Source organism: Stegostoma tigrinum, chromosome 23 (assembly GCF_030684315.1).
Source record: "Stegostoma tigrinum isolate sSteTig4 chromosome 23, sSteTig4.hap1, whole genome shotgun sequence".
NCBI lineage: Eukaryota > Metazoa > Chordata > Chondrichthyes > Orectolobiformes > Stegostomatidae > Stegostoma > Stegostoma tigrinum.
The window spans coordinates 43,540,766-43,567,592 of NC_081376.1; the positions used below are offsets into that span (position 1 = coordinate 43,540,766).

Sequence of the window (26,827 nt, forward strand, 5' to 3'; positions counted from 1 at the left end):
ATGACGTTACATCGGTTTGGCGTATCAGAGACGGGCTGCTGGGCGGAGGCAGGTATGCAAGTTTGGTTGCGAAGACTGTCTTTATATTAGAGAGGACGAGCACGTGTGGTTGAGTGGGCATTAATTGAGTCCGAGGGAGTCGGTTGGAGGATTAAAAGAAAAGGGACCGTATGTAGAGCGAAAGATGCAGCGATTGGGTGTCGACCAAGGTGTGGTGCCCGTGAAGCATAAGTACCTTTCTAAAGTGGTGTTACTTGGTGTCTTCGACGGATGCTGATGGAGTGTTTACGTTTTAAATTTGTGTGTATCTATGGGGATGGTAGTAGGCCTGAGGCCTGCGGGTCCGGGTTGGGGGGGGGGGGGGGGAAGGAAGTGGGTTGATGGGTTTACAGCACCCCCTTGTATGTGGAGTGCTGTCTGTGCAATAGTTACTGTTTTAACCGTGCGCCACACCCGTCTTATTTGAAACGAAATCATTGACGTATTGGAAAAAACTTCACCCGTCACTGAATGGGGCTCTTTTATCAAGCTACGAGTTTGGTGTCGACCAGTTTGTGTCTGTGCGGCGCAGAGCTTGGAAGCGATTCCTTTTGTTTTTTGAGACATTTGTTGTTTTTTTTTGTTCATAATTCATGAGCTAGGAATCACACATTAACTGCGCAACGTGATTTGTAATACATTTCTTCTGCTTCTATTTCCCGACCCTTTTTCTCAATGTATTTAGTTAAACCGTGCCAAAGCATACACCTCAGCCACGTTAATTTCCTAATCCTAGCCTACGCCCCCTTTTTTGTCTTTTCAGCTTCGCCTGTCTATATTTAAAATAAGTATACATGACTGAGCGGAGGTAGTGGGAACAGCCGATGCTGGAGAATCTGAGATAACAAGGTGGAGCGCTGGATGAACACAGCACAACATCAGAGGAGCAGGAAAGCTGACGTTTCGGGGCCTAGACCCTCCTTCAGACCCCATTTCTGAAGAAGGGCCTAGACCCGAAATGTTAGCTTTCTGCTACTTGGCCTGCCGTGTTCATCCAGCTCTACACCTTGTTTTCTCTGATAACTGAGCACCTTTCTTTGACGCGTCTGTTAATGCGTTGAGTGCGTAACCTGACTTTGTTTGTTTGTATTATTTGCTCGGTGAAGATGAGCTGCCAGTTTTTGTTTTTGTTTTGTTTCATCTCGGTTCAGATGAGCAGCTATACATGCTGACTTCGCTGCTCATCTAGCGAAGACTGTGTGAAGTTACCAGCAATTCTGGTATTACTTCCAATGAACATCGACATTTCGCGTTTACACCTTTTTATCAATCCTGATGAAGGATGTAAACCCGAAACGTCGACTTTTCTGCTCCTCTAATGTTGCCTGACCTATGGTGTTCCTCCATCCCGTGGACTGCTTCCAGCGTCGGCAGTTCATGCTATCTCCGTCCAACGAAATTCACGCCTGTTCATCGGAATATGAGGGAGAGCGATAAAATGTAGTTTTAGCGCTTTACCAGGCTGTATCTCACTTAATTCGAGTAATTGTGAACGTTTTGGTCAAAAATAGTTAAATCGTTTTGAACTTATGTTTTGCCTCCTTAATCATGGAATTGTTGCACATTAGAACAAAATGTGCGCGAGTTCATCAAACAGTTAAGTTAATACTGTTTGAATGTTGAATCCTTTTGAGGAAGACACGTTTGCTTTTCTGGATGAGTCCAGCACCAGAGGACACACTTTTTAAAAAAAGCTGAAGGTTGCCCTTTCAGGAGACATTTAAAGGGAACTTTTTCCCTTGACTATTGTGATATTAGATTTCTGTGCCAGAGGAGGTGGTGTCTCTTAAATGTTTTTAAGATGGTGATAAACCCCTTGCTCACCAGGAATGTGAAGTCATTAGGGTAGATGGGAATGTTGAATTGCAACCCACAAATCACCTATTATCTTGTTGCTTGGCTGCTGGCTCAAGTTGCTGATTGGAGACTTCTGTGCCTAATTCATATCTGGATGCACATAAATTTTGAGATCTACATTAGTGGTGCTAATTTCTTAAAATTCTGGAGGTCCTGTTTTAAAGATTTGTGTGAAAGCTGTTTTGATGCTCTTAGTTGAGTGTGGGACCAAACAGTTCAAGTAAGGCAAAGTTCATATGACTTGTTTTCAGCTAGTATATAAAATTGTTCTGGGGCATCAGTGACAGCTTCCATGCAATAAATGTCAACAATGAAAAGTCATTCCCATTCTAGTTTTTCTTTCTTCTAGAGTTTATCAGAATTGTAAAACATTATGCTGATGTTAATCCTTCCACTTGTGTTTCTTGCTGGCATTGTACAGTGGAATCAGTTTTTAGATAGATAAACAGAGTCAGTTTGTTCCATCAGACCTTTTGTTTGCCCAAGCTGGATTATGGGAAGAGTCTTGCTTTGTTGCAATGAAATTATACTTGTTTTGTTTTTTGTTTTTTTATTGGTACCAAATAGTGTATGTTTGTACCATGAGGATGTGCCCTTGTGCAAGTTATATGATTGCAATAAATGACTTAATTTAGTACAGATTTCCATTTAAAACTACTTGCAATTTTGTTTGCTAATAAACATTGTGTACAGTTGTAGATTGACACTGACTCTGAACTGAACAGTGCTCATCTGTATTACTCCTTGTAGTTTTGACTTCTGTTGATACAGTATTATTCACCATGTCTGCTTAAAGACTTCATGCCACAAATACTAGTGGCAGAGTGACAGCTCTAAAGAACTTCCTTAATTTTTCTACTTACTTCACAGTCCTAAGAAAATGCTTCATCAAAGACAATTCTTTCCCTAATTTACCTTACCCTTGGCGTCAAAACCCTTTCTTTTGTAAATATCTGCCTCAACTCCAATGACAGTGGCCCATGGTTTTTGAAATCACTTCATAGTTTACTTGCCTCAGTGAATTTTGAATCTATACTTTTTTTTGCTTTTAAAGTCCTTTTTAAAACAAAAGAAAACAAGCTGAATTGAAGAACCATTCCTTTTAGTTTTATCTCAGTAGTTTAGTATATCAGTTGATTGTTATTCTGCTGCTGTTACTACTTGGGACACAAACAAATTCCTCCATCCTGTTCCCTGACTGAGATGAACTGGTGTTGAGAAGCAACACTTTTATGTACCTATCTTTTGTTTGCACCTACGTATACCATTGTCTGTGTCACACCACGACTTAGAGCGTGGAGTTCTATTTCTTTTTGTGCACTGGAAGTGGTGTTTCACTGGCTATTGGAATTTTGGACTCTTTTGGTTTACTTTTTTTTACCATTGAGCCCTTGGATGCTACTAAATTATTGATTCCAAAAACATTATTTAGGAAAATAGTTCTTTCTGGATTGTTTTATTTTAATGGTTTTTCAAGGCATTGCTTGGAGAAATATATGTATAAGAAACATTTGAAATTTACAAATGATTGTTGAATTGTGACAAAGCATTTTGCCATCAAATGATGATCCAGTCTAAACAATTGTTAAAATGATCAATTTGAATCAGGTAGATGCTCACTAATGGGAGGCACTTTATAATTGCTGCCCAGTATCAGTGTCATTAATTCTTGATATAAATCTTTTTAAGCCTTGTTTTGTAAGCTGTCAGGAAGTGTTGGTGGTTTCCTCTTCATTCCAATGGATTTAAATGGGATGTGGTCATTCATTTCCTTTCATCCAGCATCTTGCATGTGAATTAGTGATCAATGATCTGCCTTCAGATACAAGCATTTATGCAACGAACTTTCCTGTTTGCTGCTGTCATGTTGATGGCTACCTTTTGCCTTTCAAAAGTCATGCTAATTTCTACACCGTTTGAGTATTTGGAGATGCAAGTTACTCCTGAGTAGCTAAAATGTCAGCCCAGCAAAATGAGGGATTACTTCAGGCCTAGGAGATTGCTTTTCATATGGCTCTCCCCTTAAAGTCAAGTGAGCAAACTTACACCATTTGTGACTCCATTTTCACTGAGAACCTGATGACTGAACTCATGGGTGATTGTTACACTGGTACCAAGATATCTATTGGGTCTCTGTTTAAAAAGACAACTGTAGATGCTGGATATCAGAAGCAAATCCAAAAATTGATTTTGGGGAGGGGGGGGGGAACCCAATAGGTCTCAGCAGAGTATTCTGAAGGGTCACTGGGGCTGAAACATTAACTCTGCTTTCTCTCCACAGATACTGTCAACCATCAGTTTTTCCAGTAATTTGATTTTATATCTGTTGGGCATCTAACCAAAGGCTAAAGTAAGTTGTATTTTGACACTGGAACTTTATTGGAATGTTCCAGCAAATCTACAAAGCTTGCTTGCTTGATGTTTTGGTGTGCTTTCAAAACAAAGATTGAGGTTTGTAAATTTTGCTGTAATTTGAAGTTGAAAATTCAGCAGGCTTGGAAAAAGCCACCCATTAGAACAGCTCTAGGCTGCCTGAATGTGACTGCAGTTAATACAAAAACATGATTGAACTTTAGGGAACTGAATCACTTTTTGTATTAAAATCTGCCTTCACCTAATTAGACTTTAATTACTAAATATAGACGATGATGCAGCAAAACCACTGACTAGCAAGTCCTTAAACTTCCTAATATTTCCTAAAAAGAGCTGATTCAGTTAGTATTTTTACTCTGAACAACAGTTAACTTAGTCTTAATATTTTTTAAATCTGGTGCTTTCATGAGCTTAACTTGTTTTACTTTAGCCACACTTTTTTTTGTTAACTTTTTAAATTTACCTTGTCAATTGTTGCTTAATTCTGGTACAGACTGATTTAGTGAAATAGCAATGGATGCTAAAGTCTGCTGTAGTGCTTTCTCTTGCAAGTTTTTGGGCTTCATCTTGCTACTTTCTCACTGTCAACAAAAAATGGCTGACTGCTTGATAGTAATTTGAATTTTGTTGTAATAAATTGACCTAAATTCATTCTATTTGTTGCCCTAATATATTCTGGTTTTGCCTTCTATAGGGGTTCCCCAATTTACGAATGTCTAACTTACAAACAGTTGCACTTATGTTCTTGTATGGAGGTGTAACTTTGAAGCTATGACATAGACCATTTGCTGTGCTTATGAATGGCTCCTTTATTGTCATGCACTATTTTGGAATAATGTTTGGCTAACCCCTCAATCTTGAAAGCTTTAACATATGGAATTGCTTAACTAACCACTTATTAGTGGGATATAGGTTGTCATGTGAATATTGGTGTCCAGAGAGTGAAACAACATTTTTGTAGCTGGATAATGTTACCTGGTAAACATCTCAACTTTTAATTGACAGTGAATACTTTGAATTCCCTCTTTTTGGAAGTCATAGACTCAGTGCTACAAGGGAATTTGTGGTGCATAAAATCTAGTTATAACTATTTTAATAAATCTACACTACACATTTTTCTTTGCCCCATATTAGTCACCTTCAAGGAAGCACATATCTTTACTCCTCCTATTTCTGTTGCTCATGTGTTTAACGTGGCTTAACTGAGCTTTCATATTAGTGTCTACTGTCTTTTCTGGACAGGCCTTGTATCAAAGTTATTTACACATCCAGTTAGTTTGTGTATCCCTGCACATGGTTTGCTTTCAACTTTCAGTAGTCTGGTTCTTGTTCTTAAATGTGCTTGCCTTATGTGTAACCAGCAAATGCCTAAAATGTTCCTCATAATTTAAAGTCTTTTTTTCTTTGCTCTCTCCACCTCCACCTCCACAGTTGATAACACTTAAGTTGCATGGGTTCAAGTCCAAATGCAGCACTTGAACACGAAGGTCAAGTATGACACTCCAGTGCAGTACTGAGTTTCTTACATTTGCCAGTGTTTTTAAGATCAGCTGTTTAAACCAAAGGCACTGTCTGCTCCCTCTAGTGTATGTTAAAGATCTGAGAGAATTACTTGGGGGCTTAAAAAAAACAGGATAGTTACCACTGGTGTTCTGGTCGATTATTATTAATCTCTCAATTAACATCACAAAACAGCTTACTTGTTGTAGGGCTAGTAGGGAATGTCGGGCAGGCATGAGGTACTATATAACTGCAATTCTCTTTACCATCACTCTGCGTTATCTGCCCTCCAAATATTCATTTTGTTTCTGTAACAAAAAATCTTGTCATGTGAAATATGCTCTGAATTTTATGACTTGCTTCCTTTGTTTTGTATTGGTATGATTTAGGCACTACTTTCTGCTTAGAATAGATTTCTTGTGGTGTCTGATCCTAATGGCCCAACTGATGAGTATTCCCATTTGCTATTATAGGCACGGTTTGCTAAAACTAAATTGAGACAAGCTGGCCTAGAATTTTCTGACTTTCACTTTCTCCCAACAGGCTATCTCAAATTGCCTTTGGTACTTGAGGTATTTGGAGTAGCTATGTTTTAAAGGGGTTTTACAAACTTTAATGCACAGACGTTCATTTCAGGAGCAGTATTTGGCCCTTTCTTCCTGTTTTGCTCTCCAATAAGATAATGGCTGATCTGGTTTTAATGTCCACTCCACACTTCCACCTATCCCTGCTAACCTGATATATCTTGGAGTTCTTGATCAGCAATCTATTTTGGACTTTTTAAATCAAAATATTGACTCCATTTTCCTTTTAAAGGAACTGTTACAAAGGCACTTGCACCTCCCTGAGAAATGCATTCTTATCTCTTAAATGTCTGCCTCTCTTTTTGAACAATTAACCTTTGTAAATATTTTCCACATCCAACCTATCAAGACTCTTTCTTTTGATTTGTATACTTCAATCAAGACATCCTATGTCCTTAAACTTGAGATGAGCTAGCCTAGCTTGTCCTGTCCTTGAGCAAGGACAATCTGCCTAATCCAGACATTAGCTCAGGAACCTTTTTGTATTTTAGTGCATGTGCATTTGCATTTTTCATTTAAATAATTGAATCAATATGGTGCACTGTAACTGAAGCATTGTCCCTACTTTATTTCCACTTTTGATAGTTGACTGTGTAGTAACTAGGAATGTGGACCACTTTAAATATTAGCTCTTTTTCTGTACAGTATGACTTTGGTGACTAATTCTCAGACCATCAAATGTGTTTTGTCATGTGGGTACTTTTTGGTACTGATGCAAGCTCAGGCCAACTGGCTAATTGTTGTATGGTGAAACACTTTGCTAAGACCACAGTACAGAAGGCTGAGCTGCAGCATCTAGCTGCTTGCTAGAACACTAACATTGGTCAGCGACAACAGGCTTGCCTTAACCTCAACTACATGTTCATTAAATTCTTATTGCTATACAGTGCATCTTATGTGCCTGCTTCACCGGGTTTTGTTTTCTTTGAGCTGGCAAAAGATTATGTTCTAGAAAATGAAATTTTTGTTGGTCATAGATTATAAATGAAAATCTGACTTATTTTCTGCATACAGTCCAAATTTAGTGGTATCTCATAAACAGCTAGTATCTTTTTCCCAATGTCCTTACACTTTAAAAAAGGGTTTACCGTCACAAGCCTTTTATGACCTTGTTTCACTAGTAGGCCTGCTAATTGTGGTATGATTTCGTGATTTACACAAGAGATTCAGGACTCTAGAGCAACCGGATGTCAAGTGGCTGCATGTCACTGCATAAATAGCAGTGTGGTTGGATTTGGAATATCCAAGTCAGCCTGGTATACTCGTATCATGTTTTTGGTATTAACATGGTCTCAACCTGAATGTTCTACCTTCTGAGCCTGCAAAGAGTCTAAGCACTGAGATATTAGACTGTATTTTAAGAGGTGGGATTCTAGTTGAGGTTTGCTAAAACATTAGACGAAGACTTTAAGAACCAGATGTCAGTTTAAGATTAATCCAGTGTCTTCTTCCCCATTCAGCTTTGTTCCAAATAACACAAATATTGCCAAGATCGAGTTGTCATTTCAAGGCTATAACTGACACTTCATTTTCAACACTAGAGAAAGCTGTTCCAAACACTCAACATGGAAATGCTTTCATGGGAACTGGTATGACAGTGGGTCGAATAGCCTCCTGTACATTGTGAAACTAATTGAGCTACTGGAAATGCTTCAACATTTCAAGTCCTATTTTGAATAGGAAGTAATTAGTGCATTGGTGTCGTATCAGGCTTGTGGGCCTCCTGTTTATGCTGTCACAACACAATGCTGAGAATTAGAATTTAAAAACAGAAAGACTGAGACTGAGTTTAGGATTTAGGTGTTTAAGGTATCCAGATGGATTTTGGTTTCAGCCCTGAAGGTAATGTTTTAAACAAGGTCAGCTAATCTTTGGATAAGTGAATAAAATCTTTCAAAGAAAGCATGTGTCTTGGCAGGATACCTGTGGTATTAATTGAAGTGTTTACACTGTGATATTTTGACATACAGGAAAACAAATTGATCAGGAGCTATTGGGAAATTTTAGTTTTGAGTTAGGTTCAGAAAAATCTAGCTTCCAGCCCTGAAGAGCAGATGCATCCTAGCAGCAAGGCATTTCATCATTTTGTGGAAACCCACATTTGAAAGCTTATGGAAATCTTTGCTGTCAACTGAAAAGCAATTGAACACCATTGAAAGATTGTCTTAAGAGCTTTGACTTTTACTTAGCATGACACTTTGCAAGAAATAACAAAGGAAATGTCTGGTAATATCTATATTGCAAAATAGACTAGATGCTGAAGTCTTACTTTCAGCACTCAACAGAACTAGGCCACAAGTGGATTTGAGATGCAATTTTATCAGTGAAATGTGGATTGGTAGGGCCATAATTGGCCTGGATATGCAGCAACAACAGTTCACGCTCCTTCACGCTACTCACCATCTGGAGTTGGAAATGGATTGCGGTCTTCTCACTGTGTAGCAAGAATTCCTTCCCTCAGGGCATTATGGTTTGACATACACCATGTGGACTGTAGTAACTCTCAAAGGCAGCTCACCACAAGGGCAGCTAGGCACCAGCAACAAATGCTGGCCCAACCAGTGATACCCATGTCCCATGAGGGAATACAAAGAGAAACATTAACTACCTGAAGTGAACTAAGGTATTAGTGGAAATGCATCGGTAGAGAAACAGTGGCAGATAGTTGGGATATTTAAGAGTGCGGAATTGCTAGATATTAAAGTAGTGAATATACTGAAATATTTTGCTTCTGCCCTCACTGTAGATGTGCGAAGTGCATTTCTGTGAATATGGAGATTGAACTGAGATACTTGGAGAAATTAGCCACCCAGGGTGGGGGTACTAACTACCCACTTGCAAGTTGCCAGATCCAAAATTGTAATGAGATTGTTGAGATCTGATGCACTGGTGTTATAAAACTCATTCCATTTTGGAATGGTTCCATCAGATTGGAAAGTAACAGATCAGAAGCAAGGAATATTGCAATGAGTAACTCCTCAAATGATTCCTGAAAGCTTGTCTGCCTACAAGGCACACATCCAGGCAAGTGAGGAGCATTCATCACTTACCTGGATGAGGTGTAGTTCTAATGATGCTCGAAGCTTGACACCATTAGTCAGAGCAGCCTGCTTGATTAGCACCACATCATCAAACTCCATTCCCTCCAGTTCCACTCAATAGCTGCAGCAGCAGCAGCATGAAGACCTGCAGGAATTCGCCAAAAACCATTAGCACCTTCCAAACCCGTGACCGTTCCTGTATAGAGGAAGGGAAGCGATATGAGAACTCTGCTGCCTGCTATTTCCCTCCAAGTCATTCACTACCCTAAAGTCAAAATGTATGACTGCATTGGGACAAAATCCTGTGATTCTGCCAGTCATTTTTGGATCAACCTACAGATATGGATTCCAGCTGTTCAAGAAGGCAGCTCACCACCTTCCAGGGTAATAAGGTTTGGAAATGTTGCCTACATCCTAGAAATGACTTTAAACAAGCATGCTGATTGAAGCCTGGCTATAGAATGCACTTTGTGCACAAAAGGACTTCTGTCCCAGCATGCTAAATAATAGGGCTTAAAAGATCCAAAGATCTAACCATGATCAGAGATAATGGGAACTGCAAATGCTGGAGAATCCAAGATAACAAGGTGTGGAGCTGGATGAACCCAGCAGGCCAAACAGCATCTTAGGAGCACAAAAGCTGACGTTGCAGGCCTAGACCCTCCTTCAGCGCCTCTGAAGGGTCTAGGCCTGAAACGTCAGCTTTTGTGCTCCTAAGATGCTGTTTGGCCTGCTGGGTTCGTCCAGCTCCGCACCTTGTTATCAAAGATCTAACCGTTTTGGGATTTAAGCTTTTAGGGGAAATGCTGACAGCAGACTCTCTTCTCACTTCATCTTTTTTAACTTGGTAGTACTAGTTCTGTGAAGGACTTGGAACAGGACTGTAGAACCATGCTTGTTAAAGTGAATTAGAATATCTAGGAATAAAGAGATTATTTACAGACCAGAAGTACTGGGATTAAAAGCCCTAAGAAGTTACAAAGCTGAGTACATAGCTTCCATCATAAACTTGGGCATATTCCTGGAACTATTCATAGTTCGTTTTAAGTCAGGAATGGCTGAAACCACATTCTACATGTTAGAATTTAGGTACAACCATTGAGTAGCTTTGGGGAAATGTACCAAGAGTGGTATTTGTATGACAAGACAAAAGATGTGTTCTGTCTCCATTGTATAAAATGAGTAACTTGGTTAATGGGAACTTAGTGTCTTTAAAATCTTTTGAAATTGTTACAAGTAGTTTGGAATATTAGATTTTATCCTTGATTCCTGTTTAGGATTAACATGCCTTTTCTTGTTAAGCATGCAAAGCTGCTTTATTTTTCAGCAAGCAATCACGTTGATAAAACCAATTCAAGGATGTTAACAGGACTGTAGAATTTGAGCTAAAGGATAGGCTGAGGCATTTTTCACTAAGCATATGAGGTTGAGGGGTGACCTTGGATGTTTGCCAGAATCATGAGCATAGATGAGGTGAATAGCAAAGGTCTTTTCCTTTAGAATGGGGAGATCAAAACTAATGAGCATATTTTTAAAGTGAGAGGAGAATTTTGAAAAGGCGGTGTTTTCAGTGGTTAGCATGTAGATTAACTGCTAAAGGAAGTGGCAAATGCAAGTACAGTTACATTTAAAAGACATTCGGACAGGTACATGAATAAGAAAAGTTGAGGGATATGGGACTAGGTTTGGGAAACTTGGTTGGCATGGATAAATTGGGCAGAAGGGTCTGTTTCTGTGCTGTTTGACACTAAGTGAAATGTCAGTTAAGGTTCCTGACTAGAATCTGACTTTACTGATGGTAATGTCTGGGATAAATGAGACTGCCTTTCTCTGCTAAGGCTAATGCTTGTTAACATTATTACAGCAAGGATCTTATCCTCCCCAGATAACTTAACTTACCTTTTCTATCCAGTGTGCTTCCTATTCTAGATACTTCATTTTCCTGATCCTGCAGCACAGTCCGGCTGTTGGAACAACTCATCATCCACTGAATCACTCCTTTTTGTCTCCTTGCAGGACAAGCTGCCATGGAAGGCTGACGGAGCCATGACCAGTGGTGAGTCAACCAACATTCGTGGGCTCACCCCATAATGAGAAGATCACTTAAAATAGCAAGACACCTCTAAGACCCCTTGGAGATGCCGAGACCTCCATGTCTGATCGAACAAGTAAGCTTCGCTGTGCTGCTGTCTCAGTGCCACATCTGTTGTGTTAAGGTGGTCAAGCTTGCCATGTACCATCCCTTATCACTATCCCTCCTCCTGCCCACCCCAGCAAAAGTGTTTAAAAGTCTACTTTTTTTTTCCTGTGTAGACACCAGCAGCACCCCACAGCCTCCACCTGAAGAGGCCTTCCCACATCTGTTTCCACCCCTTCCATCCCAAAACCCCACCACCGTCTAAGGAAGAGCCATTCTTGCTTCAGGAGGGATCCTGCACCCTTCACCTTTGACTGTCACCTCCAGTGGGTTCTCTTTCTAGACTGGATTTCAGAACACGTTCAGGTGAACACATTACTGCAGATCATCTCTGGTTGGCACTTAAAACTACTGGACTGTGAGCACGTGACCTGTTAGGTTTGTCTTTTTTTTGGAAACCCTCATGGATTGAATACAATAGCAAGTCACTGGCCTGGCTACAAAAACACAGTCCTTTATTATTAAGCAAGTACAAGCTGTGGAGGATCGCTGTACTCAACCTGGCACAGGGTGCTGAGTTCTGTGTGTTTCTTCTCTCCTCCCCACAATTTCTACATTTGGAACACCAAAGAGAACAGGATACAGCATTGATCAGTCACAAAGTGACTGATCGCAACAGAATGCGATTTCAAGCTGCCGAAGTATCTGACTTGAGCAAAGGTCACTGACCTGGCCACTTCAGTAGAAACAGAACTTTCACCCCCTTTACAGAGTTACAGAAGTCTCACACCTTTACAAATGTTCCCCACCCCATCCTATTTGGGCAGGAAGTTCAAGACCACTTCAGCATACCCCTGTGTAAGAAGATAAGGAGCATAAAAATTAGTGGGATGTTATCCCATTAACATCTCAGACCAGTTACGACTTGTGGTTGTACATCTGCTTGAAGCAGCAGGTAGGTTCCTCACAAGTATGAGTGCTGATACCATGCCATACTAGCTCCAGAAGGCGTGTGTCTGGATGTCTCAACACAGATTTGTTGCTACCCTGGAAAACTAGATCCAGCAAAATGCACCACTGCCAGGTTTGCATGCTGACCTGGATTTCATCACTTTAAATGGTAGTGCTTCACGTTGGCGTGGTAAGTGGGATGTGGAACGAAGAGTGGATTCCAAGTATCACTTCCTCAGTGGTCCTAACAGACACCCATAAAAGAGGAATCGTCCCCCACACGGTCTCCCTAGAGACCTCCTGTCAGGACTTGTTATATAAAATAAAGGTGCCAGGTCTTTTAGCTCCACTCAGTCAGTGATTCCCCTCAACTTTCAAAATTGCAACTGAGAAAAGTGAGCTTGCATCTGGCCAGGGCGCACACTGTCATAGCATGTGTGGGCCCTCTAATTGCAGATGTCTAAGGCTGTCTGCAAAACATGCCAAGCCAACAATCCTCTTTACGCCGCAGCTCAATACTCTAGGATAGCGCATGGATGTTGTGGGAGGGCAAGGATTCAAAAAAAAAATCTGAACATGCACATAACACCTCCATCTGAAGATATAAATGGACTTTAGATCATATCGGATGCCATTTTAACTTTGGACCTGACTGCATGATATCATGTGATAATAGGAACTGTGGATGCTGGAGAATCTGAGATAACCAGGTGTAGAGCTGGATGAACACAGCAGGCCAAGCAGAAAAGCTGGTGTTTTGGACCTAGACCCTTCATCAGAAATGGCGAGAGGGCTGTGGGGTGCTCCTAAGTTGCTGCTTGGCCTGCTGTGTTCATCCAGCTCTACACCCTGCACGGTATCATGTCACAGTTGAGCAACCTTTCTTGCCTCCTAAGGAGGAAAGCAGTTATATTGAGGCTTTTTTCACCTGAAAAGCAAACCAGATAAAGCAGATTTTAGGCATTCATCGACACCTAAGTTCATAACTGCAGCCAAGACACACCCTTTTTGGCTCCTGCAGTTTCCTCATTGTCTGTAATAGGCCCTCGCCTCTAATTGTGTTCTAAAGTTTGGCCATTATTTTGTGCATAGTCATACATGATCGTTACGGTGTGTGCTTCTCTGCAAAGGCTTATCCTACCCAAGTGTCTTACAAGTGCGTGCATGCTTATTCAAGGATGGGTGCTGTCCAATGTTCAGATTCTATATCATGGAATATTTTCCCTCTAGAACAATTTGCTAAGGACAGCTGTTTGACTTTAGTGTTGGAATGTAATATACTTGAGCATTACTAAGGGTCTCAAACTGATAATGATACTGGAGCTGCCGAGGAGATACCTACAAGAACGCATCAAAGATTCTACATGCCCCGACACAGTCCTCACGCTACCATACATCAGAACTCACCACAAGATTGGCCAATGTTTGTAACCTTTGGACTGCTACTTGTTCCCTAAAATCTATTAAGACATCATGTTCTAATTCACAAATGAATATACTGTTTTTAAAAATATCAGATAGTTGTTAGCAGTAACATTTATTACATAACAGGAAAGTAAGGAACTGGATTTGCTTTTCCTTCTAAACAGCTATTCACCTTTGCAACAACTTTTCCTAAACCTCGTGTCTCTACCCAGTTGACATTTCTTGGATGTTTGGTGTGAGTGAGGTTCTCTGGCTAGTGCCAGACTATGTATTGTTTTTAATTGCGGTGTTCCCAGTCAGTCCATTTCATCTTCCTCTGAAGTCTTGTTGCTCTTCCAGTTTCTGGGTATAAATAATATCCCTCCTTGCTCCAGTTGTGCAGAATGCAGCACTTCATCTGGAGTGTACTGAAGACCCCATCACAGCAATCAAAACTCAGCTTGAGTAGGCCTATTATCTGTTCCATAATGACTCCCAGTGAAAGTGGGCTGCATTTTATTTACGTTCTCCCTCGATCATCCTTTTCTTTTAAAGGAATCGCCTATTGTATTTAGGGCTGGTGGCCCTAGTCTCCCAATGTCTATTTGTGAAATGCTGTCCTTGGAGTGCTGTACAAACTTATCTGAATATATAGCCATCTTGGTACTGTCCCAGACACCTGGTACAGACCTCTGTTGTTAGTAATGACCAGATGAGTTACACATGAATCAAATGGGACCTGTTCCTGTTAATGCATTAGATATCTCTCAAAATGGCGTTCACTGTAACAGAAACCAGTGTTTAGTTTTTGTTGTGCTGTCATGGTGGTGAAGTCATAGTCATACAACATTTCATTGGACTGTAACCCTTCAGTCCCACCAGCCCATTACCTATGTCCTTCATACATGTACAGGCTGAGAACTGGGAGACTCTACATGGGTCCCCAGTGGACTCTTGGAATGATCCAGTTATTTAAAAGTTTAAGAGCTGCTATCTTCCCACAAGAATGGGGTACCCACTCATTAAGTACAAGTCTTCCTGCAGCAGATAACCAGCCCTCTGTCTCCACCTGCATTGATCTACAGTCACCTGGAGAAAATTAGTGGGAACGTTTAGGTCTTGACTCTCTTGCTCATGCACTCTCTCGCTCGTTTATTCTCCTCCACTGGAGGCTGCAGTTGTTTTTGGGCTTTGTTTCTCCTAACCCTCTCTCTACCTTTGAACTTTGACAAAAGCAAAGCATGGTAACTCAGTTTAGCACTGCTGCCTCAGTGCCAGGGACCTGGGTTTGATTTCACCTTCAGGTGACTGGGCAGAGTTTGCACACTCACCCCTTGTCTGTGTGTGCTTCCTCTGTGTGCTGTGATTTCTTCCAACGGTCCAAAGATGGATTAGCCACAAGAAATGCAGGGTTACAGGAATATGGTAAGGGGGTGCATCTGGAGGGGATGCTCTTGGGAGAGTTGGTGTGAACTCAGTGGGCCAAATAGCTTCCACGCTGCAGGGGTTCTGTGATCTGTTCTAATCACTCACTGTTTAATGCAGGGTGGATACATCTCCTGTGTGTGGAGAGACAGAAACAGTATAAGTTGAGTTCTGAAGAAGTGTCACTGGGCTCATCACCTAACTCTGCTTTCTTTCCATGTATGATGCCAGACCTGAATTTCTCCAGAAACTTCTGTTGTTTTAGCTTCTGATTTCCAGGCAGTTATACTAAACAAATGAGGCTTTATCACAGACTGTGACACTTTTTTAAACTTCAAATGTCCTACTTATGTAGACTTAATTTTGCAGAAGCCATGTTGCAATATAACATTGGTGTTTATAACGAGAGAGGCTTGTCCTTCCTCCATTTTCTCCACCCTGCCCAATTGTATTCAATGCTGTTCTTGAATGAGTTCATTTGAAGAATTTTTATCCATTAATGTAATGAGGGCATCGCTGGCTAGGCTGGCATTTGCCCATCCCAGATGGCAGTTAAGAGTCAGGCATACTACTGTGTGGGTCTGGAGTCACAAGAAAGCCAAGTAAGGATCGTGGTTTCCTTCCCTAAAGGACATGAATGAACCAGGTGGGGCTTTTCCTAATGATAGTGGATTTACGTTGCCTTTAGACTGTTTGTTTGTTTGTTTGTTTGTTTTAGTTTAATTTCAGATTTTTACTTAAATCATTCTCCACCATCTGCTATTGTGGGGTACAAACCCACGTTCCCAGAATGTTATCTCTGGATTAACAATCCATCGATAATACTACCAAGCTATTTGTCTTCTAGCTTTGAGGGGTTGTACTCCTTCATGATCTCGCAAGGTTGGGTGAGTGGGCAAATCAATGACAGATGCGGTATAATTTGGATAGAAGAGGTTATTCACTGCAGAAGCAAAAACAAGGCAGATAAACTTCCTGAATAGCTGTAAATAGGGAGAGAGGGAGTGTGCAAAAGGACCTGGGTGTCCTTCTGCACCAGTCGCTGAAAGTAAGCGTGCAGGTGAGGGGTTGAGTACAGGAGCAGGGATGTGTTGTTACGCTTGTATGGGGCCTTGGTGAGATAACACCTAGAATATTGTGTGCAATTTTGGCCTCTTCCTGAGGAAGGCTGCTCTTGCTGGAGGGTGTGCAGCAAAGATTTACCAGCCTGATTCCAGGGATGGCAAGTCTTGTGTATGGGGAGAGGTTGACTGACCAGGTTGGGATTTTTTTTTCCTAGAGCTCAGATGATTTGGGGGGAGCAGGTGGTGGTGATATCTCCATAGAGACCTAAAATTTCTAGACAGGGTGGATGTTCCTGATGGTGGGTGCGTCCAGAACCAGTGGTCAGTCTGAGGATTCAGGGTAGACTATTGAGGAAAGATGAGGCATTTCTTCACCTAAAGAGTAGTGAGCCTGTAGAATTTATTCCCATAGGAAGAAGTTGATCCCAAAACATTAACCGTCTTCAAGAGGCGACTAGATACAGCACTTGGGGCAAATGGTATCAAAGGTTATGGGTAGAAAGCAACATTAGGCTATTGAGTTGGACAATCAGCTGTGATCGTGAAGAGTGGCACAGCAGGGTCAAAGGGCCACGTGGCCGCCTCCTGTCATCTATTTCTATGTTTATAGACATTTTTAAAATATGCTTGGGAAGTGGTGTTTGCTAAGGGAGATTTGAGTGGAAATGATCACAAGCAAATGTGTGACTGCAAAGATTAAATTATCAGTATCATTGGTGTGGCCGAGATTTGCTACATTTTTGGTTAATTCATGAGCTGTTGATGTGCCATCCTACCTAATGTCTGATTTATGGCATTACCCTTTTTGAAGGAACTCTCATTTTTTTTAAAAAAAAAACCCTGCCCACCTCAGCTGAACAAAATTGCACCACGACTGCATTGACCGCTTTCTCATTCTTTCATGCAGATTGGAGGGTGGTATGCTATCCAGCTGTGGATTATTGAACAATTTTCACCTGAAAGTTTGAAATCCGCTCCATGCTGTAGGTTCCTTTTTTTAAACTTTTGAGCTATCCCTCTCAACCACTTCAACTTTCAAGTTCCTTGCATTCCAGTCAATCCTTTTGACATTAATATCTCCTGTTTGTTTTTCCCCTCAGTCCCCGGCTTATTACACTCTGATGCCCACACAAACAACTTCTTTGCTATTAAACTGGTCCAGTCAGGGAGCCCTGGCTGCTACTGTCAGAGACTCTCTGTTCAGATAGCTGGATCATCATCAAGGACTTTTTGTGCCTAAATAAAGGATGACGTGATGGCATACAAGCCTCTGGAATTTGTGGCAATGGCAAATTCAATTACAACTCATCCGAGTTTGTGTAAGCATTTCTGGTATCATGCTATTATTTGGGAAGCTTGACTCATTTGATCCTGCAGTCAAGGATTGAGCCAAGTATGCAGAAAGAATGCATTATTTTTTTCTGGGCAGTTGACAGGGCAGATGAAAAACATCAGGTAATTCAGTGTTTGTAGACCCACAGCTATTTGTTATTAGGAGCCTGACTTTCCCTGAGGCACTAGACTCAAGTCTTCTAAGAGTTAACAGATTTAGTTAAGGAATAGTATGACCCCACCACCCCCCACCCTGGCCACCTCAAAGACTGAGACACTACTGGTTTTACTCAGCTATTCAAGAACCAGGGGAAATCTGTTGGTTTTTGACTAGGTTAAGATAATGTGAAGAGGCATGTGACTTTGGTTTCACCCTTTAATGAGACACAGGCTGTGAGATTAATGATTAACCGTGCGAAAACAACTAGCCAGAGCCCAAATGAGTACTGTTACTGGCTTTAACATTAGAAAATGCAGCAAATTGCATACTGAGCTGCAGGGCATTCTGATGGATGTGGACATCATTGCCAGTCTGACTGGGTTTGGGACACACCATTCTGAAGGCAATGGCGTGTCCTCACCTGAGGACATACCCTGATGAGAGCAGCTCTAGGCCAGTGTGCAGCAAAACCCCAAAACCCATCTAAGTCTTAGCTGAATAGTTAAAAATTTCTTCAGGATTAGGGCTAGCATACCCTTGTTGCTGCTGGTATTCAACCCCACTAGACCTAAATGGAGTAAGACCTTAACAGGTTGATATCTGGAAAGTCTACCTGCATCTGGTTTGGAACAATTAAATTGCTCAGGGACATCCAAATCAGAACCAATCAAACATGTGTGGGTGGACAGTCACCTGGTTCTAATGGAGGTGGCTACCAGCACAGCTCTGGTGATTGCAGAACCAGTCTTTAACAAAATTTTGCTGTGGCTTCCAACCCTTACAATTGCAGAAGACATCAGATGAAAAACCCACACCAGGGAGCCTTTACAGAGTAAGGGTACAACTTTTTTGTTCTGCTCACATGAGAAGCACCTGGTTCAATTGCCACTGATTTGTGGTGAAAAGCATGGGGCCCAAATCTGGGGCAGAAGTGTTTGAGAGATGTTCACTTAGTCATTTTCTGATTGAATAGCGCTGAGACAAACTAGGACTTCACTTGTGCAAATACCTGGAAGTTTTTAAGGAAGGTCTAGGGACTATCAAAGGAACCAAGGGGAAATGTCCATCACGAAACTGGGTATGGGCCATGCATACCTGCAACTAATGAGGATTCCCAGACACATACTACAGTTGATGATACTATAAGGGTTTGTACCAGTACGAGGCTGCCCTTTTGAGCTATCACTAGCCTGTGCAATTTTTCAGCAGGTAACAGAGGAAAGCTGTACGAGGTCTGCCCCAGGTCCCATTTATTTGGATGACATGGTAATAACAGGGAAGACCAAAAGAGAATTTGGATATAATTCTTAGATATTTCTCCAAGATGGGGGCTATTTCTTAAAAGGGACAGATGTATGTTCCAAGACAACAAAATGTGAGGCTGGATGAACACAGCAGGCCAAGCAGCATCTCAGGAACACAAAAGCTGACGTTTCGGGCCTAGACCCTTCATCAGAGAGGGGGATGGGGTGAGGGTTCTGGAACATATAGGGAGAGAGGGGGAGGTGGACCGAAGGTGAAGAGAATATAGGTAGGGAGGGGATAGGTCAGTCCAGGGAAGACGGACAGGTCAAGGAGGTGGGATGAGGTTAGTAGGTAGATGGGGGTGTGGCTAGGGGTGGGAGGAAGGGATGGGTGAGAGAAAGAACAGGTTAGGGGTCCTACCTGTCTCCGCCTCCCTAACCTGTTCTTCCCCTCACCCATCCCTTCCTCCCACCCCAAGCCGCACCCCCATATACCTACTAACCTCATCCCACCTCCTTGACCTGTCCGTCTTCCCTGGACTGACCTATCCCCACCTAATACTCTCTCCACCTATCTTCTTTTCTCTCCATCTTCGGTCCGCCTCCGCCTCCCCCTCTCTCCCTATATATTCCAGAACCCCCATCCCCCTCTCTGATGAAGGGTCTAGGCCAGAAACGTCAGCTTTTGTGCTCCTGAGATGCTGCTTGGCCTGCTGTGTTCATCCAGCCTCACATTTTGTTGTCTTGGATTCTCCAGCATCTGCAGTTCCCATTATCTCAGATGTATGTTCCAGGCACCTCAAGTGACCTACTTGGGCTACAGAGTCAACAAGACCCAGTTACAGTCGTTGAAAGATAATGAGGGTGATTAAAAGTGCCCTAGCTCCCAAATCTCTACTGTAGTTTAGGTCTTTCCTTTTGGGCTGGTGAATTATTACAGAAAGTTCGCGCATAACCTGGCCTCCATCCTGGCACTCATACATCTGCTGGAAAAGGGTCTGGCTTGGAAATGGTCGTGTAGCCAAGAGAGAGCCTTTTGGAAAGTGAAGAAGCAGCAATCATTGCCTCAGGGGTTGTCACACTGATTCAAAGAGGGGTCCGCTGTTGACATGTGATACCTCCCCATGCACTATCAGGGTAGTGTCAGCTCACTAAGTATCCCCATGGAGAGGAACCCTCAATACTCTGTTACCCCGGACTTCGGCTAATGCAGAGCGCAAATACGCCCACATAGATGACCACCAAACTTTCCTTCTCTTTTGTGTGAGGAAGTTCCACTTAAAGATGTAAATTTGTAGTAGTAACAGACCACCAGTCCCAGTTAGAACTACTCAAGTCAAGACTGTGCTGCCTATAGCTTCAAGTCAAATTCAGCATCAGGTTGTCGTTCTAAGTGTGTATAGTTGCAAGTTTGAACACTGGGAGACCATGTAACAAATTTGGATACCCTGAGCTGACTCCAGTGGTGGTGCTGTTACTGGAAGAGCCAGTTCTGGTTTTAAACTTTCTGGGCACTTCTGGTCACCGCTGACAATATCAACTGTGGGCAAACAGCTCCAGTCCTGACAAAACTAAAACGAAGTTTGGTGTGGGCATGGTCTTGCAGTGTTAAGAAGCATAGTTGATGCCAGGTCAGGTCCTATGACTTAAAGTTCAGGTAAGTGAGGTGGTTCTGAACAAACACGTGGATCGTATCGAAGCTGCAGTCCTGCAAACGGGGCAGGAGCAAAACGTCGGTCCCTCTGAACAGCCAGAAAGGCTGTTGGAACCTGTAGATTCTTCTTTCCCATTCCACAACCCCCCCCTCCCCCCAACCCCAGTATGTAGCATCAAAGAAACTTGAGTCTGATGTGGACCCAGCAGATGTTGCACCCTCAATGCCTTACTGCCTGAAGAGGATGAATTTCTTCCCAAGTGCTCTGCACACAAGAGATGGGGCGTGCCACTTGTATCAGAGGCTGAATTGAAAGAACTGGACCCAATGCAAAAGCACCGGCGAGAGGTTACAAGATAAAAGAACCAACCTATGTCCCCGGACTCGAAGCGGGAGGGATAATGATTGATTATAAAAATGTCAACTAGATGAACCTTTTGAGTTCCTTGATTGGACCAGGTTGGGAGCCCTAACTGACAGAATAAACAGGAGTGCCAGAGGTTTTGCTCACTGACAGCTGGATTCAGTGTCAAATACTATGTAAATAAAGAGTGACTTTGTGATGGGATACTGGCCTCTGGAGCGATTTCAAAAGGTGCAAGTCATTGTTACCCATGGAAGCAGCAGTAAAATTAGTTAACGGACCTGAAAGTAGAGGCCCAGGGAAGTAACCAGTGAGCTTCATTATCTGAGACAAAATCAGCTAATATGAGATGGAAATAAAGTAGTTATCACTTGAGATTCTGATCTCTCCATTAAAACTTTATGGAGAAAGCTTTTTGTCAAGAGCCAGTTTTTAAATTCTCATTGTGCTGCTGAAAGACTGAAAATTCTTCCTCTTTGCTTTCTGCTGTTTGAAAGTTTTTTTCATTGACTTGCTCATACACTTAGTTTTTGTTTCCTGTAGCAAAGTGTTCTTTTCAACAACAATTGGCATTCTCATGAAGTATGTTCAGTGATTTAACTGCCATGGTAACCAACTAAAATTTAAACATGATTAATCAAGCCAGGTTTTATTCAGGAATCTGGCTTGTCCAGAGCTACCTAATTTAGAACATAGAACAATACAGTGCAGAACAGGCCCTTCGGCCCTCGATGTTGCGCCGACCTGTGAACTAATCTAAACCCATCCCCCTACACTATCCCATCATCATCCATATGCTTATCCAAGGACTGTTTAAATGCCCCTAATGTGGCTGAGTTAACTACATTGCCACTCCCTTACCACTCTGAGTAGAGAACCTGCCTCTGACACGTCTTAAATCTATCACCCCTCAATTTGTAGCTATGCTCCCTTGTATAACCTGACATCATCATCCTCAAAAAAAAGACTCTCACTGTCCACCCTATCTAATCCTCTGATAAGCTCATAGTACACCTCTGCTGTTTTTACAGCAGCTGGGTTTTGTGGCACCTGTTTTAAACATATTGTGCAAATTAACAACTTTAGGTTTTAATTATCTCCTAAAGACTGCAGATTGACTATACTGTCAAAAAATTTAATTGGGGAGAGATTTTTAAGTATTGGCTAATGTTCTTAAGTCAGTTTGTTTTTTAGAGCTGTCCTGTATTTGCTCACTTTTTTTTTGTTCAAATATTCCTCTGCAGGTTTTATGGGCACCATGTCTCGTCGTACCAGAAATAATCGTGCCTGGCGGTATGTGTACAGTGGTATTCGAGATACTGATGCTGCAGCTGTAGTGATGCCTGATGGATCAGTTGGTCCTGGCCCTGGCTATGACTCGGATGGTCAGGTAGGTAATAATACAAAATATTGCATTGCTGCTAACCTCTGTTACAGACTGAGTAGTCTGCAGATGAGTAAAATCATATAGTCAATTTCCTTCCAAATGTGAGATCCCTCTTAGATGAAGGGGGGGGTGTGTGTGTGTGTGTCAACGATGTTACCTGGTGAAATTGAGCACAATTCTTGTTTATGCCTTTCCCCCTGCCGGTGTCGACTCTAATCAACTTACCCAAGTTCTATTACTGTCCAAGTTGGGAGAGCCTGCATTCAATTTCTTTATTATTGATGCACAAGATCTAGCCAATTATTCCTGCAATAAAGTGCAAATCTTTGCTCCTTCTGTCGCAGTACTTGAGTTAATGTAGTTAGTTTTTGTAACTAAATAATAACTGCAGTCTTGTATCAGTTTTCAAAAGTCTTTTTTGGAAAAGTCGTTTTTGCTGACCTTGGCTCTATTTTCTTGTTAGCACCAATTTTTTTTTTGTTTTAAAAAGGCATTTGTGGGGGCTAGTTTTAATTTATAACGTAGTTTTAAATGTATAAAGACAAATTTTATTGTTTATCTAATCCTCAATCTTGCTACTGTTTTTAAAAAGTTATAGGAAGATCTATCTATACAGTATCAAAGCTGGTGTACCTATGCCACATAGACTAGAGTTCAAGAAGGCAGCTCACCACCAGTTAATTGGAGTGGGCCGTAAATACTGGATCAACAAGTAAATATCCTGTTGTCATGACTCACTTGGCATAATGTATTGGAAGGCAAGCCACTTATTCCTGGATTTGTCACAAATGAGTAAAGATTCAGTCAAACTATCTCAAGATCCCAGTTTACCTGACTGTTGAAACCTGGTTTCAAAGAACACTCACCAGATTTTTGTATTTAACAGGAAAACAGCTAGTTATTGCAAACAGATTTAGTTCAAAACAAAAATAAATGTGGTTAACTTTGACTTTAACCTTCTTTCTTTTAAATTCCCATGCACATGAGACCAGACACACCCCTTTATAGTTGGTAAAGAAACAAAATACAGCACTATTCTGGCACCAGTCTGCATTACAGAATCCGTTTAAATAGTTAACCGCAGTTCCTTTATGGAATCTTTTTGGCGGAGGATGAAGTTGTGAACATAGATTCTAACCTTCCAGTTGAGGATTTGTGCAATAAGTGTTCACTTATAAGTGAAGGTATTTCACCCTGTTCCCTTTTTTAATTTTAAGGAATTTGCAGAAAGCAGCTATCTGCTCTGAATTTTCATCTGCACTGATAAATAAGGAGTTGCTCTCTCCTTCAAAAGACTGGGTGATTTTTGGCTGTATTGGACAAATATAGCCATAGCCACTGTCCTAGGAACCCCATTAAGAATTTGTTGGGCATGCTGAGTATTCCAGAACACAGCTAATCCTGGTTTGAAAAACAAATCCAGTCTGTTGCTGGGCAAAACTGCTAGTGTGCACCCACGATTGAAGACAACCTTGTCAAGTGAGCCCTTCCTGTGTTTTAAAACTACCACATCTTCCACGGTCCCTTGTTCTAAAGTCACATCCTTTCCCAATTAAGTTCATGCTGCAAACAAAGTAGCCTCTACAACATGAAAGAATAAATTTTTAATCCCAGAAATGGGCAACTTTGTCACATGTTATTTCATTTCTTAAAGCACAGTGACTCCGATTCTGAACCAGAATTCCACTTGCCACCATCCATCCCAACAGCACTACCTGTGACAGGGGAGTCGTACTGTGACTGTGCGAGTCAAAGTGATGCCCGGTATTGTGGTGGTATGCGTAGTTTCCATCGCATGAAGGACTGTCACTGTGGCGAGGAGGATGAATGTAAGGATAAATAAATGTTACTTTGTTTAAGGGATTTGATAACACTTTGTGATAGCAGTTAAGTGTGCAGGGCTAATATTAAAAGATCGCAGAATTGTTTAATCCTGGTGCAATGTTTTATTACCTGAAGTTTTCAAAATTCCTCATGGTATGCACTTGCAAATAATTAAATTTGCAATACCCACTTCTGACTGTGTCCCAGTACTAAATACAAGTTTGAGATTCAATGATCAACTTAGTGAAAATTAGGCTGCATTATGCTAGCATAGCTGTCCTCGGTATGGTTGGCACTTGAATTCCTGATACCATTGTGAGCAGTTCTTCGAATCTTGCATTTAATTTAAAATTGATCAAATGGACTGAACAGGGAATAATGGATGATTGGTCTCAATTTGAAATTTAATCCCTCTGTTTTAGTGACAGTTTTGTAGCAGAAATCCAAACCATAAAGACTATAGCCATCAAATTGCTGCCATTTTTCTGGTAGATCGAGTGGTGTAGCTGAGCCCATTGTGCCAACTTTGTTTCACTTCATTTCCTTGGTTTGTAATAGGAGATGTAGTTAAAGCCTATGTACTCTGGCTCTACAGTATTGACAGTGACATCAATTTGAAGGATTAATAGTTAAGGTGCAGGCAGTGTAGGTTTCCCAACTTGATAAACAAATGATGACAGAATATTCTGATAATTGGAGTGTTAATTTAAGAATGAAGCATATTCCTCCTCCACTGCCTTAACTACCTGAGAGAAATGTGACATCTTTAAATTTTGTATTGGTTTGTCTCCGTTAACTTTCCGATTGTTCCTGTAAACAAGTGTTCAAAATGTGTTTTATAACGTGACTGGTGAGAGTTTGGAAAAACTAATAAAAATTCCCTGCAGATTTTGAGTGGATGTGGGATGATTCTACCAAGTCCTCAGCTACACTGCTGAGCTGCGAGAACAGAGAAGTAAATTTCCACATGGATTACAGTTGTGGAACAGCAGCCATCCGAGGGGACAAGGAAATGAGTGAAGGCCAGCACTTCTGGGAAATAAAAATGACGTCGCCTGTATATGGTACAGATATGGTAGGTACAGTAAATATCTAATAGCTTGTCTGTATCTTTTGAATTGAAATTTAAGTTGGTTCTTCACAGGATGTGGACATTGGCTGGACTAGCATTTATTGTTTATTTCTAGTTGCCCTTCAAAGTGGTGCTGAGCTGCCACCTTGAACTGCTGCAGTCTATATGCTGTAGATAGACCCATGGTGCTACACTTGGAGGGAATTCCAGGATTTCAGCCTAGTGATTCTGAAGGGAGTGGGGCATGTTTCCAAGTCAGGATGGTGAATGGCTTCGAGAACTTGCAGATGGTGATGTTTCTGTGTATCTGCTGCCCAAGTCATTCCAGATGAAAGTGGTTGTGGGCTTGGAAGGAGACGATCCTTCCAGGCAAGGTAGTGACCTCATTTTGAGGGATACTGCAAAACTGTAGAATTGCAATTTTTTGGTATTTTGATGAAAAGGTGAGTTTGAGGAGTTAGTGAACAGTTTTGTGTCCGTTTTCATACAGCGTATGCTCATCTTTGATCGCTCTTTTTTTAAGATAAAGCTTTCTGTCTTTTGGCTCATGTCATCTTGAACAATGTTTTAGCGTATGTAATGGAATAGTGTAGGTTAGATGGGCTTCAGATTGGTTTCACAGGTCAGTGCAACGTCAAGGGCCGAAGGGCCTGTACTGCACTGTAATGTTATGTGTTCTATTATCTGTATCAATCAGTTAACTCTGACTGAGTGGCCACTTATGGTATTAATGTGTCCTTTTCTCATTCTGGGCCAACAGGAGAAAGTAGAGAATTCTAAATGCAATCTAGTGGCTGGTTTGTAAATTGTTTATCACTGCAGTTGTTTTTGTTTTGGCTAAACAAAGAAGCCAGCAAACGAATTCAAGTAAACTAAAGTGTACTATCCACCTGGTTAGTGAGTTTACTAACTTAGCAGAATAATGTTAGTTTCACTAAATGAAGATTAGCAAATTGCAATTGAAGTTGTCACCCCGTACCATGTGGAGGAGCTTAAGTGCTAGTGGATAAATGGATCACAAGATGCTATTTATTTCTTTAAATTTATTCATGCAATCAGTGCTGAGTCGTGTAAACTGTCTTTCATTAGAGGTGATTAAGTATTTATTACAGTATTCACTGGATCACATGTTTGTCTGAAATGCATGATGCTTCACATGAAATAAGAGTGGTGTAATTGATTTTTATGCTTTATGGCTGTTTGAAATTATTGCTTGTTTCTTTTTAAGCAACCTAGGATCTGTTACACAGCAAATTCATTGGCATGTGAAAAGGCAAACTTGTAGCTTAATGAATCAACTGATATGGCGACTGAATTCTTTGAGCTCCATTCAGAAAGCTTTAATTATTCAGCAATGAAGATTTGATCAATCACAACCATTTTGGTATAAAGTAAATCATATAAATGTTCAAATG

General features: G+C 41.3%; 1 protein-coding gene across 8 annotated transcripts in view; it reads left to right on the forward strand.

The window, feature by feature from the left end:
• Positions 1 to 77: 77 nt before the first annotated feature.
• Positions 78 to 26,827, forward strand: part of LOC125462173 (SPRY domain-containing SOCS box protein 3-like) — a 31,437-nt gene continuing 4,687 nt past the window's right edge. The window contains exons 1-6 of one of the 8 annotated variants that reach the window (XM_048551822.2): positions 78 to 209; positions 11,411 to 11,562; positions 11,708 to 11,897; positions 22,374 to 22,519; positions 24,171 to 24,345; positions 25,228 to 25,415. In XM_048551822.2, the coding sequence (XP_048407779.1) occupies positions 22,379 to 22,519; positions 24,171 to 24,345; positions 25,228 to 25,415 (504 nt within the window). In that variant the 5' untranslated portion in view covers positions 78 to 209; positions 11,411 to 11,562; positions 11,708 to 11,897; positions 22,374 to 22,378. Of the gene's footprint in view, positions 210 to 253; positions 301 to 4,177; positions 4,247 to 11,410; positions 11,563 to 11,707; positions 11,898 to 22,373; positions 22,520 to 24,170; positions 24,346 to 25,227; positions 25,416 to 26,827 lie in introns of those variants that run through there. The other 7 variants (XM_048551818.2, XM_048551821.2, XM_048551819.2 and 4 more) reach the window with 7 other exon arrangements.